At 38.9% G+C, this 17,767-nt stretch overlaps 1 protein-coding gene across 7 annotated transcripts in view; it reads right to left on the bottom strand.

Moving 5' to 3' along the window:
* Positions 1–17,767, bottom strand: part of CDH8 (cadherin 8) — a 350,895-nt gene that overhangs the window by 316,413 nt on the left and 16,715 nt on the right. For 6 of the 7 annotated variants that reach the window (XM_079118021.1, XM_079118016.1, XM_079118019.1 and 3 more), the window contains exon 2: positions 16,058–16,508. In XM_079118021.1, coding sequence (XP_078974147.1) covers positions 16,058–16,309 — 252 coding nt within the window. In that variant the 5' untranslated portion in view covers positions 16,310–16,508. The remainder of the gene's footprint in view (positions 1–16,057; positions 16,509–17,767) is intronic. The other variant, XM_079118020.1, reaches the window with a different exon arrangement.

Raw genomic sequence — 17,767 nt, 5'->3', positions numbered from 1 at the left:
GACAAAAATCAATAAAAACTCTAGATGAATTTATAAGTACTAAAACATATTTTAGATAATGGATATGACTGTTAATGTATTTAAAAGCAAATTTACCAAAAATGTTCCGCACTATAATTACCCATTAGCAGGAAAGTTAATATTTTTTTATCTGAGTAGATATAGAGTTTTGGCTGTTATGTATGTATATGTGTGGGGGGATATGCCATCCTTACATAATTACGAATCTAAGATTCTTTCCCTTCAATATTTACAAAGTGAGCTATTAAGTCTAGCTTTTATTTCAACAAATTACAGGTACTTCAAATCATAGAAATTTGTCAGTGACTCAAGAATTTGAAGATCAAATCATTTTTAAATTGTACACAAAAGAAAATAGGAAATGAATAGCATGGTTTTTCCAACAAAATAACTTTTATGAACAATATTTTAGTAATACTGCAACATTGTTATGTTACCAATTTAATATTTCTTTATACCTCATATTATTAAGATTGTGACATTTGGATACAATAATACTTCATAAGGTTGGATATCTTTCAGGGACAGGCTTACTTAGGCATTGCTCGAACCAAAGATGGCCTATCCGAATCACATTTCTCTAACGGGGTTCTGCACCATGTAAAATTCAAAGTCACTGTGTCCCACCTCGCCTTCTAATTAGATGAGTTAATGAGTGGTAAAGGTTGAAAGGTGGCGAGCATATTCAACACCCCCACTTTGATCTTCCAAATAATTATTTTATCCTCACTGGGGCATTCTGAAATACAGCAAATGTTTGCCTGTTAATATGGAATGTGGGTATCCATGAGTTCATTCTGAAATTTCTACATCTCCCTATGTGCTAAAGGAGTAACGATTAAGCAAGTACTTTCATCTCTGCCTTCAGCAGGCAAGGTGCTGTTAAGGGAGCACTGCTCCTTGGTCTCAGAGCTACTCATTTCTTCCCCAGGCTCAGTGTTAGAGCAGTCGGCATGACTTAGAATTATAGAAAAACAGAACGTTGACTTTCCAAGGGTGCTCGAGAGTACTGAAGCCACTCGTGTTATTTCACAGATGAGTAATGTTTGGCCATGGAGTAACAGGACTAAAAGAATGTCTAGGTAATGGCAATTAGAAAAAGTTTTAATTAATGACAGAAAAGGTCCAGGGACTGAAATGCTTAGAATAGTAACAACCACCATTATATTTAGTCCCTACTGAGTGAACTAAGATACCTGAAGGACAAATATTATAAACTAACTTTCTAGATGAGGAAACTGAGGCTTAACAAGCTTCAATGACATGCAAGGTCACAAACTGTAATGTGTGTCTGTTGTGACAGAATTTGAAGCCCAGCTCCATCTCACTGCATAACAGAAGTTCCATGCCGCCATCTTCCAGGCCACCTTAATTCTCAATAGAAAAGAAAGAGACCAGCGTTCTTAACCAGCAGAAGTCAATGGCGGGACTACATGTATGGTGTTCTGTACAAACCATTCATCTCCAAGGATAAATACTGGAGAAAAATAGACAAAACACTATGGCTATAGCAACAAAAAATACAAAAGTTGTGCTGAAAGCTTGCTAAGGATTTCAGAAATTTATTGTATACATCACTGGCTAATCTTCTGTGTGTGTCTGTGCCTTTGTATCTGTATTCCCTGGTGCCTCAAACCCAAGTCTATGGCTTCTACAGAGTTTGGCTTGGGTGAAACATCATATCTTAAATAGCAAATTGTAAAATAGAAAAATGCTATTTCTTTAAGAGAAAGGAGGTACAAATTGAATATGGGCATTCAGTTGTTCAGTCCTAATGTTGCAGTTTCTAGGAGAGGGGGAATGGAAACTTAACCCTTACAAGATGGGCTCCAGAAGTTTTCCTTGTGCTGACACTTTCAAAAGATTTAAAAGAGAAAGTCAGAACTTTGTGAAGCTCACAAGAGTAGTAGGAGAGGATTTTGCATTTGCAAAGACTCTTGGAAGTCTCTGATTCCAAAGTAGGAATCCTTTCTTCCGATACCTCAAAAGTTCTCTTGGGGCAAAGGAGTGTTCATATACAGACTTTTACCTCCCTCTCATATCTCAAGGAGCAGTACCCTGGCATGTTGATTTCCATTGTAAACATGACAAAGTTTGTATGCTGGGTCATAATAGGAAATAATATAGCAATATTTGCACAGCCAAGTGACCCAGAACTGTGCTACTTCTTCCCCCCCAAATTCAAATTCAAGCCTGGCGAATATCCCTGTAGAAAGATTTAATTGTAAAGGCCTCCAGCAAATCTTAGCAAAATAATCCTTGCATTTCTGGTTTCCTGGCCTGCATTATGCATCACCAGCACATATGGGGTGCTAGGTTATATTAAGGAACACTATCTTGGATAATGGGAAGCTAAAAGGTCATAAAGCAGTACAGACTTTTGAAAACCTCATTCAATAATATCCCTGCAGGATGTCTATTATTAATCCAAGATCTCAGTCTGCATCTGCTAGTATAAATAAGGAAGTAGCATAGTGCGTGGATTTAAGAGCCCACATAAACCATGTGACTGGATGGTGCACTTCAAGGTAATCTTATGCAAGGCTTTCTTACCTGCAGCACTGATATGCTGTGAGATTTAGGGGTGACTATTCTAAAAGCCTGCTCTGTAGCGCAGCCTGGAACTGCAGTAAGGATCTCAATAGGCTTGCTAATGGAAAAGAGTTATCACTGGGGGAAATGCCCTGGGTAATGCTGAGTGATTCACAAAAGACAAAAGTAGGCAGTGCTGCCACTGGAGAAGACAAGGTATCACAGGCATGGTTTCTTCTGTGGGTCTAACACATCTCAGTTTCCCCACTTGGTCCTCCTGCTTGTGTGAGTGACCAAAATAAATATTTGGAAGAGCAAACTGTGTTGGATAAAAGTAAGAATTTTTTTTTTCATATTCCAAAAGAGCATTTCCAAGTTCAGAGAAACATAACGAAGAACCAAATACTGTGAGGGAGGGGGTGGCACAGAATTAGCAGAAGGAATGTCCCAAGTTTTCAAAGCAGCCAGTTCTGTATTCCAGTTCCAACTCCCCACTGAATTAACTAACCCCAGACATTGGCCAAAACTCTTTGAAACTGTTTCTTTACCTGTTCATAGGGGGTAATGCTCACCCTACCTCACAGAATATAAGTGAGAACTAAATAAGATTTCATATATCCAGGAAGATACATGAGTTATTTTCCTGAGTTCTGCCTATACATAGCCTTCAACTTTCACTTAGTCCATTGTTTATTAGATCCATAAAATATATACTTGCTCAAATACATTTGCAAATTCATGGAAACAGAAAACTAGCTTCGGCTTTCATTTAGGTCACTTTATTTAAAATTAATTGCATAAATCCACTTTTTTCAATACTTAAATATAATGGAAAGATTAATCCTAATTAAATGTTTTCAAAATTTATTCCAATATTTCAAAAGCCCAGTTTACAGTTTTAGAGTGTTTCAGTAGATGTTAATTTTCTAAGGGCTTAACCCATAATCTCTTTCTACTTCCCACTTCTCTTGTAAACTAGTGTTATAGTCTGTCTGAACTATAATTTTATTTAAAGACTCATTACTATTACATTATGTTCCTTATATGATTTGAAGTAAAATGACCATAATTTTGGTCAAATTTCTAGAAAATGGATATTGTTAAAAGCCAAAACTCTGTCTTCAAAAGTTTGAGAAGATCACCATGTTTGTTGGTTCACTCAAATTGTTTTGAATTCCTGTTGAGTCCCTCCAACCACACGGTTATTTAGCAAATGCCATGTGTCAGAATAAAAGTGCTCTCCTTTTCAAAAGAAGTGGACTTGAATGATCAGAAATGCCATAAAAGTATGCATAAGCCCATCTGTCCAGAGGTTAACAGAAATTAGATGGGGCCTGGCGAGACTCACTCCGTGGAGCCACAGTCTAGCCCATATGGTCTTTCTCTGCTTGCTTCTCTCTCTCCTCTCCCATTCACTCCCTAGGTCTGCCTCGGTCTTCACTCTGTTTCTGGTCCTCTGAGGTTCTTGAATGTTGTTCTTGTGAAATTCTCTGGCACTCTGTTTTCTGTGTCTAAGCTCCTTTCTCATGCTATCTTATTTGCAATGTGACCTTGTTGTCTCTGCTTCAGGATTTCTGTCTGTGTTTTTGCCACTTGACCCTGTGGTTTGTATCTCATTGACCCTGTCTCACCACCCTCCTTCACTTATGGATAAACAAAGTAGAAGGGGATGATGGAGTATGTGCATCTCTATGTTGACTATTTGCTCTTTCAGCTTTTTTTTCTGCTTGCGGCTTTCCTCCAACTGTTGAGATAGAAGAAAAGATGAGAATATTTAAACACACTCCTGGTGGTCAAGTTGGAATGTGAAATTTGGGTTCAGCTATCAAAAACTCAGGCCTTTATAGTAGGAGTCTAAAGACAGGGAGAACAGAGGGAAGATGAGAGAAACAGTGGCCTTGATCAATAGGACCAGTCATTGCAAGCATCTAATGATTTCTGAAAACGCCTCACAAGACTGATTATAAATGTTCCTGCAAAGGCAGGGATGCAATCAGGGGATGAGCTCTGTTAGAGCAATGCTATGCTGTGGGGAAAAAAAAATAAAAAAGGACACACACACACACACACACACACACACACCCAAGTACAGCAAAAGCAAACTGCAATGAGGAATTCATCTGTACTTTTAGGCTTGCACAAGCACATCAGAAAAACTTCACTATAAATAACCCTGCCACATTCTAAATAAAGCCTTCGGGTGGCTGGGGAGTCGGACTTGCTTCAAGGAGTTGCGGGATTTGGTCATTTTTAATAGCACTTCTGCTTTTTCACCAAATTACTCTTCTTTGGAGAATTTGCTAAAGGCACGAGGGGCTTATTCTCAGTGGTGAAGGTTCAACAATAGCAAAGGACATGACCAGGCTGCCCAGGGCAAAGTCACCATTATGAAGGCTGAAAAGTAAGTAAGAAGAGGAACAGAAGAGATGAAACAGAGAAGCACAGATCCCTCTGGAAAAAGACGTGTGGAGTTGCAAGGGGCCACTGGGAAGTCATTGCAGTGAGCTAAGTAAATTATAGATCCCACCTCTGGAGCCTCTGCAATATTGTCCACCAGCTCAGTTTCAAGAGTACAGGGAATCGTTACTAAATTATTCAGCATTAGCACAATTAGTTCAAGCAACTGGAGGGTATAAGCATTTTGTCTTCTTTTAGTTCCTGTCCATGTGTACGGGATTTTATTTTTCATTCCATTCAACCACCAACTTCTCTTTCTGCTGTTCTGGTGACTCACTTTAAAAGAAATCCAGAAAACTGCCCCATTCTGCCCAAAGATTTCAATGTGCTAACTTAATGTTACAACTTCAGAGTAGCTAAGACTCTAGCAAATCATTTCACTCTCATCTAATCAGTGAAAAATGATGTCAGGTCAAAAGCCTTAATTTTCTTATCTGTAAACTGGGAAATAAGAACATAGCTAAATATATTTAAAGCAACAGACAAGATGCCTGATGTGTCCAATAAAAATATTCTCTTCCTCCTCCTAATCTCTCTTCTTTATCATTTTCTCTTACTTCATAATCACTTTTAATGCATATTATAAAATAGAAGAGCAAAAAGACAAATATTGTGCAAGCCCCCTTATCTGCAGAACAGCTCCCAAGTCACTATACATGTGAGATCAATCCTTCCCAGACCCAGAGTATGACAGTGTCATCTCCCCATATAAGAAAATAAAACAGCGACCGCATGCATAAGGTCCAAAGACATACTTCTGCTCTGAAGGCAGGTATATACACCTCTGCCTCTTACTAGCAAAGCATATAGTGGTACATGCAAAGAAATATGCAGAGACACTTTTCAATTGGATAAGCATCTCTAATTGCTCACTTACTAAACTTTTTATGCACGACTCAAAAGATCACACTTTGCTTTATCAGTGGTCTCATTTTTCTCATCTGCAAATGGGGACGCAGCATAGCTTATAAAGCATCTACCACTCAGGACTCAAATGAGATACTGTTGCTGTGGTCGAAAGAATGAGCTCTGCTATCACCTTCCCCAGATTTGACTCCCAATTTACCACTATTTGTCTAGCATCTTCTAATGAATGTAACTCTTCCCTTCATTGACTCCCAATCTGGTAATGGGGTGAATGGTACCTTTGTCAGGAGTTTGCTGTAAGAAATCCATAAACAAACTTTATAAAGTGTCATACAGTAGGCACTCAATAGATATCATCAGTTTATTTGGGTTACTTAAACCTGATTATCTTCCCTACTTTAATGCCCCTGGACAGTATCGCCAATTCATCATCTCCACTATAATATTCACAGTGAAAAAATATCTGTGCAACACAGCTGGGCAGTTTTTAGGATTAGGGAGAAATAGAAATATGCATCCAGTGTTTTATTCCCTGCTGTTCCCCAATATTCCCAGCCCTTCTGATCAGGCTCATTTAGATTCTGCTATTGTCTCCCAATGAAGCCCGGTGACATTTGATACTCGGCAGACTTCAGAGCACATCTGCAGCATTGTGGTAAATACATACAGAGTAAAGGAAGAAGTCTGTGGAACTGAGCAGGAAACGGCACTAACTAATGAAACTGGGGGTCGGGGAGGGGGTACATGGGCTTGTCCCTTGGTTAGACCTGCAGGGTCTCTGCAGAAGGAAGAAGTCCATACACTGACGTCCCAGCCCACTTTGCCACCGACTACGTGGGGTGCAAATGAGATAAGCAAGTGCTTGTTCCCCAAACCTTTCTTGGGGCTCTTTCAAACAGCAGTTCCATGATCCTTTTCCTTAACTGAGTTGACTCAAGCTGGATGTAAACCAGGGAAGACAGGATGGCAGGGGTCATGATTCAAACCATTCTGGAGTTGATTAATTAAGACTATATTGGTGTGTGTAATACACATTTAAATGTTTGAACACGTAATTTTAATCTTTTTATGTGCACACAAATTACCTGGAGCTATTGTTGAAAGGCAGATCCTGAATAAGTCAGGATATACTGTTGTTGAGAGACTCTTCATTTCTAACTAGCTCCCAGGTATTGCCATGGCTCTTGGCCTACAGACCTCCTTTTGAGTAGTAAGAATGTCATCTATCATATTTCTGCTCCAGGTTATAACATCTAAAAGGATTCTTAAGGATCGAAATCTGAGATGAGAAGCCAGTGCTTATCAGAGAACATGCCCACTGAACATTCAGATCTTTGAATGTTGACAAGGCTGGCATTACTGTATTTCAAAATATTCAAAGATTTATGGACAGAAACATGCATGAACAAATTATGCCAATGTGTATGTATGGGGGGGTATGTGTGTATGTGCAAAAATATATTAAATATAATAGAAATATGTGCAGATGGGATATATGGAAATATGTAAACACGTATAGCCAGGCAAAGTGAAACACTGGAAATATGATCGCCCTTTTACCCTTTTAAAACTGTATAGTTCCATAAATAACTTTTCTAGGTTATGCTTGTGTTTTGAAAAATTACAAACAGCATGAATGCTGACTATATTACCTGAAGACTTATAAGGTAGTTATCTACTTCAAGACCATATATAAAACATTCATGTCTGGTTAATAGTTGGTCTATTCCACGTAATGGGAGTTATTTAGCATGCATTTAGCAGTGCAGCAAGACTGACTATTCTGTCTTCATAGTTGCATAAAAATGAATAAATATGCTTACCACTTTAATCCATTAATTGATGAGACTGGCCCACCAACTGTTTAACACAGGTATAGTTTTATTTAAAATAAGATTCTATTTACCAAATGAGCATCGCAGGAAATAATGGTTTCCAAGAAGTTCCTATGGATGGATGGCATTGATTTTTAAGAAAATTGAGCAATATAACATTATCATTTATTCTTCCTTATTTTATTTTGTTCTATAATAAAGGCATATCACAGAAAATGAAATGCAGGAAATTATTTTGCAAAATACTGATAATTTGACCACAGATACTGGAAAAAAACAATTGACAACAGTGGTATATTTCATTACAAGTACCCCTTAATTGCTTTGTGGTAATTATTAATCTGAACAAATGTTAGAATTTAATTCTTCATTTTGTTTTCAAGACAGGGTACTAGGATGTCATTTATGCATTAGATATTCTTACATATTTGGGATTTTTATGACCTTATATTTTCAATAGGGGAAATATTTACATCAAAAAAAGGGGTAGAGATACAGATGTGATTACCTCTCTCCTTATATTTATTTTTATTTTTATTTTTACTTTAATACCAGGGATTGAACCCAAGTGCACTTAACCACTGAGCCACATCCCCAGCCTTCTTTATATTTTTTTTGTTTTGTTTTGTTTTATTTTGTTTTTTTGTTTTGTTTTTGAGACAGAGTCTCACTAAGTTGCTCAGGACCTTGCTAAGTCACTAAGGCTTTGAAATTGAGATCCTCCTGCCTCAGCTTCCCAACCCACTGTGATTATAAGCGTGTGTCGCCCTGCCTGGCTCTCCTTATGTTATTTTTTAAAAATCAAGAGCTTTGTCAATGTGTGTGTGTGTGTGTGTGTGTTTTGGGAATGCGTGCATGTTTTGGGGGTGAAAGGAATTGAAAAAGTAACGGAAGAATGATAAAACATTGAATACTGATGAGCCAGATGATGAGTTTTATGGTTTTTATAAATGCTTGAATACATATAATAATCAACATTTGAATGTACATATTTTTCATGTGCACACATTTATCTTAATAGATAAGTGCCAGACACTCTGAGTGCATCATATATGCATTTTTATAATTACATTCTAAGTGCATTTATGTCTTGTCTGGCATTTCTTATTTTGCACCAAGTTCTTGTGTTATAATCCTCAATTTTTTAATGTCTTCAAATTACTGTTTCATGTAAACATGGTATGAATCACTTTCCAGTTGCTTTGTATTTGTTTGCCCAAATCTTCCCTATGAATTTGAGCTTGCCACTTGTGATAGGAATCAATTCTCTGCTTTTTTTTCCTCATATTGGCGACCTTGTTGATCTTTACTCATAAAATTGGATTATTTAACCTGACTCCTTCACCCATAAGCATATAATTGTTATCATTTTGCTACCAGTGCAAAAAAATACCTAGCTCAATGAGATGACCCTCAAAGGACTGACAGAACATGCAAGAAATCTTATTGAATCTGCTTTTCAGGATATCTACCGAAATGATTATGAATGATGTACTCTCACCTGGTGTCTTGCAGGGAATGAAGTGCACTGGGTGAGAGAAGGAGCTCCAGAAGGAAAGGACTAGAAGATGAGAAGTTTACTCTTGCACAAACTGAGCTAAGGGGGTCTGCATGCACGTTTGCAGGTGGACAGGCATGTTGGGTTTGTGGGGGGGGGGTGTTGTTCATGTAGGTGTTTACAGTTTCTGCTGATTTCAATGACTATCATGCCCCTTATTTATATGAGCATCAAAAGATTTCCCACTGCTGTTATTTCCAAGTCAGGACACTGAGCAAGAGGCAGACAACATTTGTTTGGCCAGATTGAAACACGCGATGCTGACTTGCATTTTGGCCAAATTATTGGTACACCAGGCTCTGTCTGAGTAGGCAGAAGCTTGACAGAACTGACGGTGAATTGTTCTTGCAAGGCCGAAGATACAATTTGGCTGTGGCTGTGTTAGCCCAGTGCTGTCAACATGCAAACGGCCAGCAAAAATAATGGCATGTCAAGTACAATTTTCTCACTGGTTGCTGACACCGTAAACTATAATATGGTGTAATTATTTGGCATCCTGTGTCCTTCATACTAAGCACCACCCAAACGATTTCCAAGTTACAGGGAAGAGGGAAGGTTAGAAGGTCATATTTAAAGAGAGAAAATGAGTCAGTGCCTTGGAGGAAGAGGATTATAAATAGATGTGGCATCACCAGCGAAAGAGTTACATCCAAATAAGGAACGGCTCCGAAGCCCAGGTAGGAGGGAAACAGGGAGGAAAGAGAGCAGAGGAGTTTATGTAAGAGAGAGGATTTAGGAGAGAATAACTCTGACCACCTGGAGAGCAAAACGTTTTTTTCCCAAAATAAAGCAATAGGAGGAACAGAAGATCACAGGGATCGCAGAATGAGGGCTAAAGCAACATGAACTAAAAATTGATAGATGTTGCAAATATGTATATTCTGGTTCCATGGATATTTGTGTCTGAAATATAGAACACCCTAATCTACCATACCATTACCAGAGAGGAAAGTGCAGTCTAGAGAAGATGAATGCTAACCTTTCCCAGCAACTTTGAAGTACAGCTAAATTCGAAAGAAGCCAGATCTCTCAAAAATCCTTACCTATCTTTCCACCTTGTCTCAAAGACTTCAATCCCAGTTCCTTGTATTTCAGTGCAATGGACTGAGAGTAGCATAACATCCCTCCTTCTCCCAAAATCCATACATTGAAATTCTAACCTCCAACGTGATGCCATTAGGAGTTGGAGCCTTCAATAAATGATTGGGACATGAGGGTGGAGCCCTCATGGATGAAATCAGTGCACTTACACAAGAGGCCTCAGAGAGCCTACTTGCCCTTTTTCTTCCTTGGCAAGAGGCACCATGGAGATGGCAATCTGCAACCCAAAAGAAGACCCACCACAGAACCTGACCTTGCATCTCTGCAATCAAAATATCTGGCAAGAACAACTTAGAGGAGGGAAAGTTTGTTTTATCTCATGGTTTGGTAGTCTATGATTGGTCAACTTCATTGCTCTGGGCCCACATCATGGAAAAAGGCAGCACATCATGGAAAAAGGGAGTGGAGAAGGGGTTTTACTCACTTTATGGCAGCCAGGAAAGAGAGAGAGAAAGGGGAAGGGGGCGCAGGGAAGGGGAATTTGACCAGAGCATGGCCCCAGTGACCTCCTCCGGTCACATCCAGCCCACTTACAGTTACCCAAGTTAGCCCAAATCAGCTGATTAAATCACAGCTCTCATACTCTAATGTACTGCACCTCTGAAAATTCCTGCCCTAACACAGGAGCTTTTGGGAGATACCTGATATCCAAACGATATCACACCCTAAGCTCAGACTTCCAATCTCCAACACTGTGGAAGAAATAAATGTCTGTTGTTTATATGCTATCCAGTCTATGTTAACTTATTATAGCAGTTTGAATTAAGACATCCAATCACCCTGACCTTCTCCCAGATCTATAAATAGCCTTGTGCATGCTATGTCAGGAATGCTATCTCTTTTCATCCCTGCATCATAGTTCACCTGGTTAATGTGTCTGGGCTCACCCATCATTTCCTCAGGGAAGATTCCATCCTCCCACAGAACAGATTAGCTTCCTCTGTATTAGCTTCAAAAGAACCCTATTCCTTCACTTCAGAGAACTTATGTGAATTTTAATGTGACATTTGTTCATGTGATTTCGTCTTCTACTAGTAGCCCATTTTTCATGACAAAGGACATAGATCTGTGTTTGCTTAGAGCTAAGACTCCACTGGCAGTGGAATACTCATTGGGCTTAGCAGATAACAGATGCTCAATAAATAGTTAGGGAATGTCCCTATTAATCACCCTCCTTACTTACAGCAGAGGGCTCATGATGATATCCAGCTGTCTACCAGAAAAAGCAAATGCACATTTTACCACAAGGACAATATTTTTTTGTCTTGGTTCCAAGATTTATCGAAAACCACTGTGGGCTTTCTCCTTCTCTTTTCTAAGATCAGAACAAATAAGCCTATTTGGGATAAGTGTCCCTTGAGCCACTTCTTTCTCCACCAGAATTTCCCGAGAAAGTCAATGCCAGAAGTGTGTGGTGACCTGGAACACTCAGTATTTATGTGTTTGTGAACAGGCTCTATACCACCTTGTTTCACAGAGAACTGGAGGCAGAAGCAGAGTCTGCTTGGCTGGTATTTATTTTTCAGAAATATTTCTCGTCCAGTTTGTGCCATAAGCAGGAGTACAAGCTTGGAGAGGAACTGGAAGAGAACGTGCTTCTGCTTGCCACTGGTAAGGGACAGGGTCTCCACAGAGTTGCTCCTGCAGCCTCTTGGAGAAAGAGCTGCTTTAATAAGTTATCTCTGCCACCTTCACTATCTCCAAGACTTCAATAGTCAATACAAGGAAAGGGTTGTTTAAACTACCCAGGTGTTCTAGCAATATGAAATAGCTAATATGAAAGCCAAGTATCAACTCCGTTACTGAAAAATGTTATTTACATCAAATTTGATTGTATATAACTTTTCCAACTTCCTCCAGTATTGAGGTGGATCAATCTTCATGTCTTTGTGCAAAATATTTACTGAGCAACTTCCAATATGCAACTAGCATGCTAGGATTCTGGGAATTTTTAGTGTAGAACAAAAGATGTAGAATATATGTTCTTTGTGGAACTTAGAATTTTAGCAGGATACAAATCACAAATACAGAGTATGTTAGATAATGATCACCAGAATGAAGAAAAAAAATACAACATAGACAAAAGACATGACATACTGGAAGAAGGGCAATTGTATTTTACACAGAATGGACAGGAAAGGCCTCTCTAAGAATATGACTTTGAACTTAATTCTAATTAAAGAGGAAATATGTAGGCCTGTGTTGCCTCTGACCGAGGGAATGTTCAGTCACCTTCCTTTGCCTGTGATCTGTGTAAACCATCCCTCTAACTGGAACACCTCAGTTTTAGCTCCACCAGGCTGAATTTCAGGCATCTTTCAAGATCCACTGAATCAATGCTTCTACCTTGATCCTAACCAACCCTGAATAATGAAGGGACCCAATTTTAGGCTCCCAGAGGCTTGGGCTGACAGGAGGCAATAAGGCAACAGTCAGTGTGTTTGTCCACCACTCCTGCTATAACTGTGAGTGTACACACACACACACACACACACACACACACACACACACCCCTTCTTACACAAAGTAAGAATAAAATTATGGCTACAATTACTGTGTGCCAGTCACCATGCAACTAATATTTTATTGACTCTTAAATATTTGTATTTATCTTATTTGCATAATCCTTGAACTAGCTCAGTAACTTTCCCAGGGTTAACACACAGAAAGCAACAAAATCAATATGCAAACCTCTGGAGAGTCCCTCTTAATGCTTAGGTTCTTTCTCAGCACCCAGCTTTTACGTGCATGTAAAGCGGAGGATGGTTGCTGTAAGGATGTATGTGCAGCTCCGAAGAGCCAATTACTCAAAAGCTGGTTCTGCCCTTGAGCTTGAACTCAGCCTGCCAGGTCTGAGGCTCCCACTATGGTGGCATGCAGGAGAGCCTTTTAAAGAGCAGGTATGCTCATAAGTAACTAATGCTTCTCAGCCCGTTCCTGGGGAGCGCTGCAGTGAAGTGGTTTAAAGAGTTGGATGTGGAAGAGTGTGCACAGAGATAAAACATTGAAAGGCACCGGTGAGCACCCCGATACAGATCATCCCTGCACTAAGCCTGACGCATAATCCGAAGCAGTCACCTGAAATGTATTTTTGGCTTTGTTACAACCCAAGATCCTCAAAGGCAAAGTTGTCCTAATTCAGGAGAAAGTTTCTTTATGGGGAAATATGTTTGCAGAAAAGCTTTTCAAAAGATAGTTTAATTCTGCTTAAACAAAGATTTGGGAACTGGCCATTGTAGGGAGCAGGCAGAAGGGTCAATTCATAAAAATGTCTGGAATTAGGACTCAAGCTTTTTGACCATTTTGAGATCCTAGGGTTCGCTAACAACATTCTGTTACTCAGAGAAGCATGAACAGCTCAAGAATTATTAAGTCACACAGGGATACAAAAATCCTGGTCATTTGCTTTATCTCTATGACTTCATTTAAGGAATAGAGGTGAGATCAGCCATCAGATACTGAGTCCAAAACACACCTTGTGTTAATTACTTTTTCTATTCAGATAAAAATGGAACGCTGTCTTGAGCACAGAATGTTCAGTTATTTACATTATGCAAGACAGGATAAGAATGATATACCTGCATAATGAGGTAACTAAGAGAAGAAATGCACAGAGGAATTATCCATCCACTACATATATACATGTGTTTCCAAAATTTCATAAGATATGGAAACAACTTGAATTAAGACTGGTTAAAGAAATGTGAACATTCAGAAATAAGAATTTCAGGACTTTTCAATCTTCATTCAATAACTCTTGAGTGCAAATTATAGTTTAGAATCCAGGTACCTGGTTACTAATATGTAAAAAGGTGAAAGTGAAATTATGGCCTTGGGAGTTTCCAGCAGGATTTAAACCCAGGTAGATCATTTGCTAACTCTGTGATCATGATGTGGTGTATTAATTCAGCTAAGGCTCAGATTCTGCATCCACCAAAAATAAATAAACAAATAAATAAATAAAAGATAACACTGGTCAAAAGCCCGTGTACAAAATCCACAGGGCTATATGTGTTTAGGAATTCAGAACTTTTCACAATTTAGAAACATATCAAGGTATTTAAACTATATAGTAAGTAACAGTCTCAGCAGGTCTGGGGCAGCACCCTGTAATAAACTACATTAATATTTCTTCAGTGAAATGTATGAACAGTCACAGTACTGGGAAGCATTATGACTATAAATAGCCACAAGTCAATTCTGCTACCTGAATTTGTATCAAGAATACAAATAATGTCTTTCAGAGAATTTTATATTTTGGATTCATATGAATGGGAGTACAAAACTGTTTTTATATACACATTTTCATATGTTATGTGTGTGTATATATACACACGCACACTGCTAAATCTATACATACATATAGATATACAGGGAACTCTTGTTAGGATCCAATAGATTTATACCAAAAAAGTAGCTATATAATAGCATTCAATACATAAAACACACTCAATAATGGCCAGAATATAAAGTTCCTTGAAGGCAAAGATCATTGCTTTATGGATATGCCCCAGGCAACTGATGGAGTGCCTGGCACACAGGAAGGTGCCATGATTTATGCTATCTCCTCATCCAAGCTTTCTTCATCCAACTAGAACCACATGAACTATATGAAATGAAAAAAACAGAATGCTCACAGAGGCCCGCCTGGTTTTGCAAGACAACAGGTAGAAGCAGTAATATAATCAGAAGCTCCTGGTAAAACACAAAGAGTTAAGTCTTGAAGATCAATATTTAATTCCCCTTCCATTTTTCTTTTAGATCACTGCATTTGAGAAATGAATAATACTGGCATGATTAACTTCTGAATCTAACTTACGAGGGAAATCCACCAACAGCAGAAGGCTCATAATTGGAATTCTACCTAAGGTGATAATGTTGTGACAAAATTAACGGAAGCTTGGGGCAGTTCTGAAGTTAAACCTGTAGAGTCCTCAGTAACTCATGGTGACTCTGGAAAACTGTGACGCACAAAGAACATGCAAAAATGACAAAACAAATGTAAACTAACCTAACACTCCCTCTCTCTCTCCTCTCTCTCTTTCTCTCTCTGACACATACAAACACACACACACACACTTCTAAAATTTAATTATACACATTTTATTCCACCTGACAATGAATGAACTTCTTCCCTGTTACAAAGTTCATCAAATTACAGAACAAGGCACTCTTAAGCATCGACATTAAAACCTTCACTTTCTCCATCCTAAGGACTAAAAAAAAAAAACAAAATGAAACAATAGGAGAAACATATATCTGCAATTGGAGGTCAGTGTTCTTAAAACAAAATGAAATAATATTTTAACAATAGAGATGGTAGAATTTCAAACTAGCATAAAAGGTATACCTCTTCCAAGTAGAAGGACAAGTACCACAAACTAGAGGAAAGGTTTCACATGAACAGCTCTCACATAAATGAGGACGAATTGGTATTTGTTTATGCATTATACAAGTGTTGGGGTTTTTTTTCTAAGGGTGTGGGGGCGTGGGGGTGTCCCTCCAGGACCATTTGAAATGGTTACTGTGGGATTATTCATATTCATAAGGAAACCAACAGGTTAACTAACCATCTGGCTTAAAGGATTTAGAGCTAAGTGTGGCAGCAACTGTGGGGAGTCTGATGTTAAACATCTAAAGACCACAAACAGACCCTGAAATCGGGATCTTAAAAACCGAAGCTTACCCGGCCAACAAGAATCGGTTCAGGTCCAGAAAACTCTTCCAGGACAAACATTTGATTCCAAACCCAGCCTCTTTTGGAGCGGTTCAAAATCCGCTGTTCTTCACTCAGCCTGTTTAGTTCCAAAGGGGATCCACTCATTAAAACGTGAGACTGATTCATCGGAGCCATGTAAATGCAAGGGGGGAGAGTAATCCATAATATTATTAATGGAGTCCAGAGATCCAAGAGCATTTCTGCTAGCCGTTCTGGCATGGTCCCACCAGTTAAGCAAATCACCACGAAAACGAGACAATTATTTTGTTTGCCTCCGGTCCGCAGCCATCCAATTCATCATGCAGTGCCGAGCGCTTACTTACAGCTCTGCCACGTGTTGAAAGCTCTGGAAACAGACATGATCTAAGCAGCTCTTCTAAGACCACAATCCATTGGCTTTCCTTTTCATTGAAATTTCCTGCAAAAACAAGGAGGAAGAAAGATAAGGGTCCCCTGAAACAGGTTTTAAAACAAAATCACTTCTTTTCAGGGGCACATAAGTGAAAGATAATAGGCACTTCCCAAACTCTTGAAGTGAAGGAAGAGGATCTGAAGAATTAGAATGAGTAGGCTAGTAAGTCCTTTGATTTTTAAGCTTTATTTAGATTTTAGTATTCATTCCATAGGTGTGTTACTTATCAAAAACTGCTTCAAGCTATGGTTCTCTTTTCCCTCCTTTCTATCCTGCTGCACTTCCTCCTGCCCGTTCTTCTTGACTTTTGTCCTTCCTTCCCTCTCTCTGGTCACCCCCCACCCCTTACTCAGGTTCTTTGTGTGTAATGAAATCGGGGTGTATGCCTAAGACCTTTTTCTTTAAAAATTAAAAAAATGTTCAAAGACAGGTTATGCTGAACTCTGTGAAGAAACTAGAAATTTAATGAGTAAATTTTAATAATAATAATAGTAATAATAGAAATGGGAGTGGGAGGAGAAATTTCTCTAATTTTTATGGTCTCAGCTACCAGTCCCCATTAGACGGGCCCATCCAGTTAAGGGTACAGAATATTTCTCTGACAGAATGCTAACCATGACGGGATAAAATTAGAATCTTCCCAGAGAGCCATTCTGTAATGTCCGGCATGTACGCCATAATCAGGACAGTATCAGAGCTCCTGTTGTACATGTACAGTTGAACGGGAGATTTAAATTATGGAAGATTCCTTTGGGAATGAAATACAGTAAAAATACAATTTGCAGTTGAACAAATTCAGAAAGGACTGTGCAAATGAATGAATGAATAAATAAATAAATAAATAAATCCCTATCACCTCAGGTGTCACATTTTTTGCTTAGCTTGGATGTGGCAAAACATGTTTCTTCCCTCTCAAAAAAGATTATTTTTAAAGAAATAATGTTCACTGCAGATTCCAGAGAGAAGCCTCACTGAATTAGATTAAATGGGAAAATCATACCTCAAGACACCTTCAGGAATAGTTTGGCTCAGGGAATTCATAATAGGGTAAGGGAAACTTTCATCTCTGGGTTCCATTCTGGGTCAGAATGAGAAAACAAGAATGTCATTAACATGGTTGGGCTGGTGGGTGCCTTAGTGGAGCCAGCTGAAAGAGGCAGACCCTGATGCTGCAGCAAATACAGGCAGTGTCTGATCTAACGAGATGGCCAGAGGGGTCCCCCTGCTTGTCACTCTGCCTGGCTTCAGTTAGACCTCTAGGAGTC

Source organism: Sciurus vulgaris (genome assembly GCF_902686455.1).
Source record: "Sciurus vulgaris genome assembly, chromosome: 17".
NCBI classification, from domain to species: domain Eukaryota; kingdom Metazoa; phylum Chordata; class Mammalia; order Rodentia; family Sciuridae; genus Sciurus; species Sciurus vulgaris.
The sequence above is the reverse complement of the archived record's forward strand: the minus strand, read 5'-3'. Positions and strand labels throughout refer to the sequence as shown.